The sequence below is a fragment of the Schistocerca gregaria genome, chromosome 3, assembly GCF_023897955.1.
Source record: "Schistocerca gregaria isolate iqSchGreg1 chromosome 3, iqSchGreg1.2, whole genome shotgun sequence".
In the NCBI taxonomy this organism is placed as follows: domain Eukaryota; kingdom Metazoa; phylum Arthropoda; class Insecta; order Orthoptera; family Acrididae; genus Schistocerca; species Schistocerca gregaria.
In genome coordinates, this window is record NC_064922.1 from 903,903,058 (window position 1) to 903,915,281 (window position 12,224).

At 37.6% G+C, this 12,224-nt stretch overlaps 1 protein-coding gene across 1 annotated transcript in view; it reads right to left on the minus strand.

The window, feature by feature from the left end:
- Positions 1 to 11,149: 11,149 nt before the first annotated feature.
- Positions 11,150 to 12,224, minus strand: part of LOC126355227 (longitudinals lacking protein, isoforms A/B/D/L) — a 718,131-nt gene continuing 717,056 nt past the window's right edge. Inside the window, exon 5 of the mRNA XM_050005501.1 lies at positions 11,150 to 12,016. Within this exon, the coding sequence (XP_049861458.1) occupies positions 11,769 to 12,016 (248 nt within the window). The 3' untranslated portion in view covers positions 11,150 to 11,768. The remainder of the gene's footprint in view (positions 12,017 to 12,224) is intronic.

Below are 12,224 nucleotides of genomic sequence, written 5' to 3' on the forward strand. Positions count from 1 at the left end.
TTCACACGTTAATCTAATCTTGGTTATATGTAACAACTGCTCATCAGACCAACCATTCATCACCATTGAAGTCTCCGAGTCCTCTGCAAATGAATGCACATCCTCAAATGACTTGCCAGAAAAAGGAATAATCAATCTTGGAGCAACTGGATCAATCTCCTGCACCCTAGGCAACAATGACTGATCAGATGTGGTTTCCCACTCACTTCTAGATGTTAATTCATTTTTCAACTGCGTATTGTCTGCTGTCAATTGTGCTACTTTTTCCATCAAAATCAGCACCGCTTCTGGTTCCAACACACCTTGTGTCCTTGACTCTGCCACTGCGTTGCTTTCATTCCCTGTTAGTCATACTGTTTCAGGATTAAGTATAAGAACAACCTGATTTATTACAGCTCAGTATAATCATACTCAGTAACATCACATACAAACCAATACAAAAGTAATTAAATGCCACAAAAAATAATAAATCTTACTGCCCCAAATACACTAACACTTATTCTGACAACAAAAGATACTATTCCCATGCAAAACATCTACAACGTGGCTTTTGACACTTCATACTCAAAACACAAACAAAAAAGAAAGAAAATGACCAATACTCAAAAGAACAATTTTGACAGTACTCACCACATCTTGTGGCTGTACTGCAGGCGGTGGGCACATTCGTCATACTGTACAGATGACGCCCACTATTCTGACACCAAATGTTGTGGTGGCTTCTGCCACCGAATACATCAGTATGACCAAATGTAGTGGGATGACACCAAATGTAGTGGGTGGGTGCCAGGAGGTGCTGAATTAAAACTCAGCGAGAACTTTCCAAATGATTTATTTGCTTCCACTACAGTGCTCCGTTCACCTCGGTCGGCATCACAGGGCCCCAAATTGCTGAGGAAGCACTCCAGTGGCCTGTGCAATGCAACATTGTGTCATGCTAGCCTTGGCCAACCAGCTGAATTATGATGATGTCAGGATGGCTGCTCCAGCAGCTGACTCAGTGACCACCATCCCCGTTGACTCTGTACTGCTCCACTGGGAGCCTTAGGCCAGCCCTGCTGTTGCTTCTTCCTCGCTGGCGTAGCTGAGAATGCAGCGGCAATGACTGCCTGCAATTCAGCATCCGAATCATCGGCCTTCGCCTCATGAGTCTCTGACATGTGTCGGGAGCCGAGACGATTGCCTGCAGTAGTGAGCCAAAGAGCGGCCCGCTGCTGGCTGGCTGCAGACCCCACGTCAGTCTCAGAGGGTCGAACCAACAACCCGCCGTGGACTGGGACACTGTCGCCCCATCTGTTGCTGTGTGTAGCTCGGCGGTGTGACGTGCCTTGCCGTCCCAGAGAGCTACCCCACTTGAATGCCTCTTATTAGAAAACAACACCTATTTATACTCAACTGTAAGCCTCTGTTTCACTAACGCACCACTTGTTGTAGATAGTTGTCTGTCAGTGTCTTCACTGTGAAGAAGGAGGCAAATTTTTTCAAATGGTAGGAGAAACGTCAAAGCCTTTTCCATCTTACCTAATCAAACTTATGTCAAACTAAATTATTGCACCATCCTGATTCATCAAAAAATGTATTCATCAGATGGAAAGCAGAAATTACACCATGGATATTGAGGTGTACCAAATGTATGGAACAAATGGTCAAAAAGAAAATCCAACAACTGCATTAACAAATTGATTCTTATAGCTCTGGGAAAAGCGGTATACAGTTATCAAGTGTGAAGCCTTCGCAATTGTCTGAGGAATTCAGAAGTTTTGCTCTTGGAAGAAAAACCATTGTCATAAAAGATCACAAAGCTTTATCTTTTTTACCAAGCAGTCACTTCATACACAACTATCTGACACAGTGAGTGTTAACTTTACAAGCAACTGACTATGAGATTTCCTCTCTATCAGGCCAAGTTCCAAACACATCTCACAACTTACAAATGACAAGGATGTTATGAACACTGCGCATTTGTTGCAGCAAGATATGAGCATTAATTGAATCAATGTTATTGCAGGATAGAAGTTTGTCAAGAAATTGTGATGCAATATTTGAGCAGAACAAGAGGCCGACAAAATATTAAAAGACACATATATATCTGAACCTACTGGAGGAAATATTAGTGATTATTATCTAAAAATGCACAATATTTTTATCAGTGAATGTACTGTATTGTATTGTGTTTACTGGTCCTGTTGTCTACAAAGCAGCTTATGCATAAGGCATTCGACAAGTCAAGTTAAGGCTTAACTCCCCTGTGAAAAGTACCTTTTTGGCGGCACACATCTGTGCTGATTTGGGTTATATGTAAGTTTCTCTTTTGTCTGGTAAAGTGAATACGTATATCACAGTTTTTTTTGTTGTTTTTTTTTCAGTCCTTACCTATTGCATTTATTTTAAAGAATAATAAGAGTTTCCATAATGTATATACGCAACAATGGAGGAATACAGATTTCTTTTTAGCCATTTTAGAGATTCCCCAGAAAGTGGCTCCATATCTACAATGAGAATGAAAGTAGGTATGATATGCATTCATTACTGTTTTCTCACTACAGCAAGATTTTAGTGAGCATAGAAGGTAACATATTTTGCTCGGTTCTGCATTGAGATACTCAATATGCTTATTCCATTTTACGTTGCTCTGCAGCTAAAGTCCTAAGAAATTGATTTCAGTACTGTTACCAACTAGTTGGTCATTGATAGAGACAGATGGGATAAACATGTCCTTGTCAGGAGCATTGTAGAATTTCAGTGCAATGGTTCTTTTGCTGTCTATTACAAGCTGATTATTCTGTGCCCAGCTGCTAGGTTGTTTTACGACCATGTTTACTGACTCCTGTAGCTGTTCACTGCTGTGTCCTTTTAGTAGAGTTGTGGTGGATCTGCAGATATGATTGTTTCATATTCGTCAACATTTAAGTTTAGATTATTTATGTACACAAGGTGCCCCGTTACTCCACATTTAATCTGTTTATAGTCAGATAAGTGTTCATCTTGATGCACGCTGTCTACTTATGATTAGTCAGGAAGGAACTGATCCAATTGCTGGACAGACCTTGAATACCACATCTTTCAAGCTTTCATAGCACAATTGTGTGATCCACCATGTCAAGAGCTTGTGACACACCAATAAATACTCCTATTAATTCCTGTTTTTTGTCCATCAGGTTTGGGATGAAATTGATGTACTTGTAAACAGCAGTTGTTGTTGACCTCTTATTTCTGAATCCATGTTGTTCTTATTTATAAATTCATAAGTTTGTCTTAGATAACATTTTCTAACACTTTTGAGATGCAGGAGGAAATTGTGATGGGTCTGTAATTATTTACATTATCTTTCCCACCTTTTCCAAATACTGGAATAACTTTTGATATTTTCAATACATCAGGGCAAGTGCCTGCCTGAAGTGAGCACTCACATTAGTGTGTGAGTATTTCTATTAGGTTTGATGCACTCTTCTTTAATATTGTTGCAGGTACACCAACAATGCCTGCAGAGTTGGAATTTTTTAGTCCTATACCAATTTTTAATTCTGACCATTGGAATTATGTGTACCACAACATGCAGTAGATGATCTTGTTAAATATGTTCAAGAGATTTAAACAGACTTACTAATATTTTAACCAAGGAAATAAACTAAAAAGATTGCTACATCATTGAATATTTAATACCATGGCAAATTGAGTTTGAATAATACTGAAAATGTGATGTGCATCAGCACAGGATGGTTTCAGCTGAGCAGCATAAAGGATAAATGCATTGCATAATATGTGACAAACCTGGCCAAATGCTTTTAGTTAATCTTTATGGATGTTGCCAAATGTAAAGGTAATATTACACTTATCATGACAAAAATCTAAGAATCGTGTAACACTCAAAAAATTAGTATTTTCTACATGTTATCAAACCAGAATGAATTCTCGGCAATAGCAGCTCACAGTTTTGATCAAAATTATGAAAAAGTTTCTTGAGGAATAATAGCATAAAGCAAAGCTTAATTTCTACTTATTGTCCAGCTCTGAATCCAGAATTACCTATTATGCAAGAACTTCAAAAAAAAAATTTTAATGCATGCTGTGAAAAACTCCATGGTTTGAAAAATTCAAATATTCTGAAACAGTGTTTTGCAAATTGAATCAAGGCAGGATCAGTATGCCACCAATACAGTTTTTTTTATCAGAAGCCAGCCAATGTTTTTGAACAGACTATGACATACCCACAGAAAGGTGAAATCTCTCAATGCTAAATGTTGCAACTAATGTTTATATGAATAAAGCCAATCTTTGTAAACAGAGACATGCATCTACATAGCATCTCAGTTGGTTTTCAAAGATGACAAGTATTAATGTTTGATTTAAGAGTAAAATAACAGTAATTATTTCATTAAAATGTGATATAAAACTATTTAATGCAGATACAATGTGAGACACATTAAATATTCAACTCATGACAAATTACAGCAAATGCTGTCAGAAGATAAATAAAATAAATAATATAAAGTATATATGGTGGCAAGCTCCAAGTGTCTGACTGAACAAAATAAATGCGTTCTTAAAAGGGTTCATTGTTACAAACTGGTAAGATATTACAAGTGAAACTAAAGATTACACCAGTATCATATGCTTTTTTTCATTCATAGCCAAAGGAACAATCTGTTAAAGCTATTAAGAAATGTAATCATTTCCACATTGGCTCCTTCAGAATAAAATAAATAAATAAAAAGAATTGTACACCATAACTGTGATGAAGTGGAGTACATCAGTTCAGGAAAATTTTGTGGATTACAGCACATTGAAAATATTAAACTGTACCACAAAAATGACAAACTGGAATCATGTGTGTAGAGTTTTTCATTTAAATAGACAATCATATGTAACAGTGATTGTTTCACCTGTTAAGGATTTTCTGGATACAGGAAGAATATATAGGCAAAACATTTCTTGTGTATGCTATGCTTTCATCTTACAGACTGTAACTGATGCAATGGAGACATCACAGCAGTGCATTTTATGTGAATAACATTCTCTGTGTGTATAGACTTCTTCAAACAAGTGCTTTAGCAGAAAAAAATTATAAGAAAGAGCTACTACATTTGTTGTGTTTATAAATTACCGCTGGTAACATTCATTTTCTTGTAAATGAGAGAAGCACTTGACCAGAGCTGTCATCGTGAGTGTTTTCCAACTTTGGTGTCCTCTTTAACAGCACCGACAATCAGCTGAGCCATGACACCATGCATCCCTTGACAGCATCAGCAATCAGGAGCTGTCATCATTCACCCACTTTTTCTCCCTCCACTTTGCCAAGTCCACATACAGGTCAGCTGTCAATGCATCACGCCATAAACCAACATGATTTACGCATTTGTCATTACATCATCAATAGCAATTGTTTTTAGTGTAACTAAATGAAGAGCATGGAGAAATTGTATATTACTACAAAACACAAAATGCCTTTTTCCTCATCATTTTCAGTTTCCTACAACATAGGGCAGTGAGGGCTCTAGAGGCATGGTAAAGCCAGTCTCCCAAAGGGAGTAAAGCCGATACAAATCCAGGCCCTCCAGGTTGGGGATTGATCATGGGGCTAACAACCCCATATTGGAAAAAACATATTGTTATGAAAATCAAAGATAGGAACAGCCGGACTGATGATACTGATTAACAACCCATTCAAGGAAAAGGACACTGTGAAAGAAAAAAAATGATATATACTTTGCTGCTTTGAATGTAATAACTTGGAACAAACCAGGATCTCTACATGGACTCAAACAAGAGATGGAGAAATACTGTATAGGAGTAGCAGCAATTCAAGGGGTCAGATGGAAATGAGAGGGTATCATAAGAAGTGGAAATTACACAACTATGTATAGTGGAAGAGACAGTGGTATAGTAGATGGTACTGGCTTTCTTGTAGACAATAAGTATAAAGCAGCAGTCACAAATTTTAACCATATAAATGAAAGGATGTGTACTTTGAGAATGAAGGACCACTTCTTCAACATCATTCTAATATGTGTGAATGCACCCACAGAAGATAATGAGGATGAAGTGAAAGATGAGTTTTATGGTCGACTGAAACAGCAATTAGAAGGCATACCAATGAATGATGTAAAAATAGTGATGGGAAACTTCAATGCAAAAGTGGGAAAAGAATAAACCTTTAGAGAAACAGTAGGAAATGAAAGCCTGCATGAGGTGTCGAATAAAAATGGACTTTGCCATGGGGAATGCAATGGTAGTGAAGAGCACATGGCTCCAGAGAAAGAATATAGGGAAAACCACACTCACGAGACGGCACTACTTTTAATCAAATTGACCATATGGTAATCAACAGGGGACATGCGTCTGACATCCTTGAAGTCGATAGCTGCAGGGGGGCTAACTGCAATTCAGATCATTATATGGTAAAACTGAAATACATACAATACATAGCCATCTATAGATTGAGAGGGAAGAGAAAAGCTCCACGGAGATACAATGTTTCCAAATTGAAAGAGAAGGGAGTATCCAAAAAGTATGAAACAGAACTGCAGAAGAAGGGTGAGACTAAACAAAGCCAAGCTCTCGAAAGCATTGTAGAGAAGTGACATATGATTAAAGAGGATCTACAAGAAACTGCAGAAGTAGTTTTAGGTTTAGAAGAAAGTGTGACTAGGGCAGGATGGTTTGGTGAAGATTGTAAAAAGGTAGTGGAAGAGAGAAATGAGGCAAGGAAGAAAATGATAAACAGGACAACAAGATCTATTACAGAAGAATTCATGAAGAAAAGGAAAGAGGCAGATAGGGTTTGCAGAAGAAAGAAACGAGAATTAGAGAGGAGATGGATTACGAAGCAACAAGAAGAGCATAATGATCAACAAGTAAGAAAACTTTACAAGAGAGTTCAGGAACTGAAGAAAGGCTTCCAAACACATACGGTATTCTGCAGAGGTAAAGGAGGAAATTTTATAGGAGGAGAAGAACAGGTTCTAGACCGATGGGCCAAATATTTCAGTGAGCTGCTGAATGTCACTACAGAAAGAGAAGTTCTGAAAGAAAATGAAACACAGGATGACCAACTGTGGCAGAATGTTAGTCAGGATGAAAGACATGTATCTATACCAATAGTAGAGGAAGTTAGGAAGGCAATTAAAAGCCTAAGGAATAACAAGGTTCCAGGTAACAACAACATTTCAGCAGAGATGATCAAGGGTTGAGGTGAACATCTATCAAGATTGGAACATCAGCCGATAGTGGAAATATGGGAAAAAGAAGATATGCCAGACCAGTGGAACATGGCCATTATATGCCCAATTCATAAGAAGAAGGACAAAGCAAACTGTGAAAATTATTGTGGTATTGCTTTAGTCAGCATGGTGTACAATGTATTAGCCAAAGTCATTGCTATGAGACTTGCACCAATTACAGAAGAAGTACTCAGAGACTGCCACTGTTGTTTTTGACAGGGCAGATCAACAACTGACCAGATATTCATTATAAGTCAAATAATGGAAAAGTGTTACGAATATAATGTGGGTGTACACCAGCTTTTTGTAGACTTTAAACAGGCCTGTGATAAGGAAAAAGCTATATGACACTTTAATGGAGATGGAATTCCCAAGTAAACTTATCAGACTGGTACAAATGACCCTCACCAGCACAAAATGCCACATAAAAGTAGAAGGTAAACTTTCTAATGAATTTGAGGTCAACCAAGGGTTAAAACAGGGTGATGTATTACCCACACTACTCTTCAACATAGTGTTGGAGAGAGTGATGCAAAATGTGAAGGGTGGATATTGAGAACCAAAGTGGCACTCTGTTGAACTGTATGCATCAAAATCTAGCTTATACTAATGATGTGTGTATGCCATCTTGAAGTTTGAAAGAAATGGAAGAAGGATTTGACAGACTGGAAAAGGAGGCAAAACATTTGGGACTTAGAGTAAACAACACAAAAACACAATATCTCGTTGCTTCCAGGAAAATTGCTGTTGTTAAAGAGAAATATATTTAGTTGAACAGGGGCAATTATGAGATATGTGAGAAGTTCCAATAGCTGGGAATGATGGTTATGGAGGATAGCAGGAAATAGATCTTACTGGGCCCTGATCAAGATCCTTCAGTCATGTAGCTTGAGCAGAAAATTGAAGGTGACTGTCTATCAAACAGTCATAAGACTGGTGGTAATGTATGGTTCAGAAACATGGACAATGACTGTAGCAGAAGAAGAGCTCTTGAAAACATGGGAGAGCGAAATATTAAGAAAGGTTTTTGGAGCTGTGTATGAGATGGGACAATAGAGGATAAGGAGAAACAAGGAATTGGAAGAACTGCATCGAAATCCTGACTTTGTGAGTGAAATTAAGTGTAACAGACTGAGATGGCTGGGACATGTAGAGTGAATGTTGGAGGAACGAGCTGTCAAAAAGGTGTACACAAGAAATCCAGGTGGCAAAAGGAGCAATGGGAGAACCTGGAAACAATGGATGGAGGATGTGGAAGATGATTTGAGAAAGATTGGAGTCATGAGATGGAGAAAATGAGCAGAAAATTGTCAGGACTGGGCTATGACCAACAGAAAGGCCAAGACCCTACATGGGCTGCAGTGCCAAGGAGTACGTAAGTAATTACGATGTACACAACAAGCCAGGTCACCTACAATAGAAAACTGATGGACTAAGCTGCGAAGTCAGGGTTGTTCAGACAGATGTTGTTTCAGTAGAAGAACTAAAAGATCCACAGGAATGAGGTATAGAATGCCACTGATATGCCTCCCACCTGGATTTCATTACAGAAGAAGGTATCTTGTACCATAAAACCCCATGGATACTCGGGTAGTAATACCAAAAGAATTGCAACAGCACATTACGGTGCAATGTCATGACAGTTTACAGGCCTGCCATAATGTGCGATGAATCACAAATGTTAGGATAGCCTCCTGCTTTTGGTGGAGAGGTGGGCAAACTGATGTTTATAAATATATACAGAATTGTATGATTTGTGCGCAGAGGGTGCCTCCACTGAGGACCAAAATTCCTTTACAAACTCTTCCAGATGCTACAGTCCATTTCAAACTGTTGTCTTGATTATTGTTGCCCCATTTCCACTTCTTACACAGAATAATACGTACATCTTATCCCTTACTGATCACTTTTCTAGGTACCTAATCCTGGTACCACTTGTGGACATGACTTCAGAAACTTTTGACTGTGCCTTTGTAAATCACTGTTGTGGTATCACCCAGAGACTGTGGTGCCACACCAAATTTGGCAAGCAGAATCAATATCACACATATCAACAATGCATCATATCAGTAAAGCACTCATCAAGACCACACCTTCTGTTACATTCCATCCTAGATTTTCCATTGTTTGAACATTGTACCTTGAGAGAACAGTTTGTTACTCAGTGCATCAAGTGGTGCTTTCACGATCAATGACAATTGGAAATTATCCAGTATTCCTGTGGCAAAGTTATGTAAATATTTTACTCATTAATGTAATAAAATGAGCTAATATTTCATGTGTTCTAGTTCAATGAGGCTTCTCCCAGAGCAATCAAAGAACACACAGTTGTAGTTGGATGAAAGTATTTTCATTTGGTCACAACAAATGGTGATGATGTGTGGCATTTAACTAGCTCATAATGCAAGCCAGCTGCCTGCCTGATGCATGCATCTTTTTTTCTCAAATTTGATGTTATGCTTCTAGTCAATTGTATTGTGTGTCCTACAACATTTCACCATATCTCAGACCTGACAGGAAATGTCTCTAACTGAAATTGCACAGTTTCAGGTGCAGCAGATTGAACAACTGCTCCTCACTGTCAGCCAATTGGCATCATTAGTTACATATGGAAATGGTTCACATTGCAGTGCTGAGAATTTTATGAGACAGCCATTCACCACCTTGTGTCACAGTGGGACAAGTGTCTCAGCAGCCAGGGTTGATACTTCTAACATACAGGTACTGGTTTCTGTAATTATCCCTCCAGCTTGTTTCTTTTTTAACACCCCTTATACATGGCTTGTGTTACAAAGCTCTGGGAGAAAATCATGTCCTCAATTACTTTTGAGGCATGATCAGAAAGACTGTCCTTGTTGTAATGCTAGTTGCTTTCAACATGGACAGGATGTCACCTTCAGACTGTATGTTTATGAGGCATGGAAGGCAAGAGTGACAGTCACTGTCGTGCTAGCACCCGGTGACCACAGCTTCATGTCAAGAAGTGTTCACAGCACAGGAGAAACTACTCTCTCAGGCGTGAGCGAAACCAAGTACTTCCACATCACGGAAAGCTTCTGATGCAATACCCCAACAAGCAAACAAACATTCTGTTCAGTTAAAAATGGAATATGAGACAATTAAGTTGCAGTTGTAGACTAGTACTTCTCTTTTCCTGATAAATGAAAACACTTACACCAGTATCAGTAGCTCACCACTATAGCAGCATACTTCTATTTTATTTGCCTACAATGGACAAGAAATCCCAGTCATTGGCATGTGTAGTTTGACAGCAACTTGTCAGGGAGTGACAAAGTGTATTTCTTTACATATATTCAATACTCAAAACAATACAAACATACCTGGTTAGATTTATTTGTTGGCAACAAATTGATGTTGTAGCAGTAGATGGAGGATGTGTGTAGTATTGCCATATTTACATCTTGTTTATACTTCATGGCAGAAGTCCCATATGGTGCTGCTGATTGTAAGCCAAGAAGTTTTAAGAACAGCTACCAGATACTGTGCATAAATCATATGAAAATAATTTCATTGTGTGTTTTCCTGACATGAACTGAAATTGTTCACTTTCAAGAAGCTATTTTATGCAACCTGTTTCATTCAGCTACTTTGCATGATACAGACAGATATATAAATAATTCCTACAATTATCAGTGTGAGTAGGTTAGTACTACTCACAAACTCTCACTTAATTTGCCTCATTCCACAGACCTGTAATCTCTTCAACTTGATGGGATATATTGACCACAATGTACATATAAACGAATGTGAATCCTGTATTAAGATGGTGCAGAGAGGAAGTGAGTGACAATAGCTACAAAACCAATGTAGATGGTAATGATAAGAAATTAACTGAAAATTAATTTAAATTTTAGGAATGAAAACTGAGAGATGTGGGAAGCAAAGAGTATGTTTCTATGTAAGATCAGTTTTTGCTTTAAAATTATTTATTGTTACTTTGTAACTATTCCAGTACTTTTTACACAATTAGTGTGAAAAAAATGGTCTGAATTATTAAAGGAGTTTATCTGTAGAGGCATGAAGCTGTTTATTAATTACACTAACCCTATAAAATCACATTTTTACTAAAAATTCTTTTTATTCAGGACTCTTTAAAACATTCAAATAAAGACATTTTGTAAAACTTTTCTTGCTATTGTAATATAACAGCCTTGGATTTATAGGAATATGCAATGACAGTTAACCTATGGGAATTGATAAAGAATTTAGCATTAAAAAAAAAAGAAAAAAAAGCAGTGGAACCAGGACATGTGCAGTGAACAAACATGAACAAACACTACCTTCAAATTCTTTAGATAAATAAAATCTCCTGTCATAAAATTTCTGCAATCAGCAAAACATCTCAATTAGGTGTTGAGGAAAATGGAATTTACAATCAGAAATTTAACTAAATTTTCACATTTCATTGGACAGTATGAACACAGATTCCTCATTAGGTTGTGCAGTTCATGCTATTATCTATCAAATTTTTCCATTTTAAAAAGTGCTTAAAGTCATTAAAAATATTAAACCAGTAAAAAGAAAGTATCAGATATACAGAAGTTTTAAAAGTTTGACCTCTTCTTCAGGTATACGATGCTTGAATCGAATATGCTTTGTCATGTCAGCTCTATACCTGGATCTATATGAGCAAAATGGGCACTGTATTTGTGCCACTTTGCCGCACTCAAATTTAATGTGGCGAGCAAGACTGCTTTGATAACAGTAGACATTATAGCATTGGTGGCATGGAAATCGCTGTGATTCCTGTGGTAACATAATGTCATGCCCAGTACCTGAAATCCAGAAAGTTAAATGAGGCATGTTTTTCAGTTGACAGAATGATAAAGTGGAATTAAATAATCTGGTTCTCCATGAAATTACTATGCAATATATTCTCACTTAAACACCCAATGCTTACCTGGTACAGTCAACTGAAACACATAAAAAGATAACTGCTCTCCTAGCTTTTCTTGGGAGGAAAGACAAATTAGTTATTGCAAC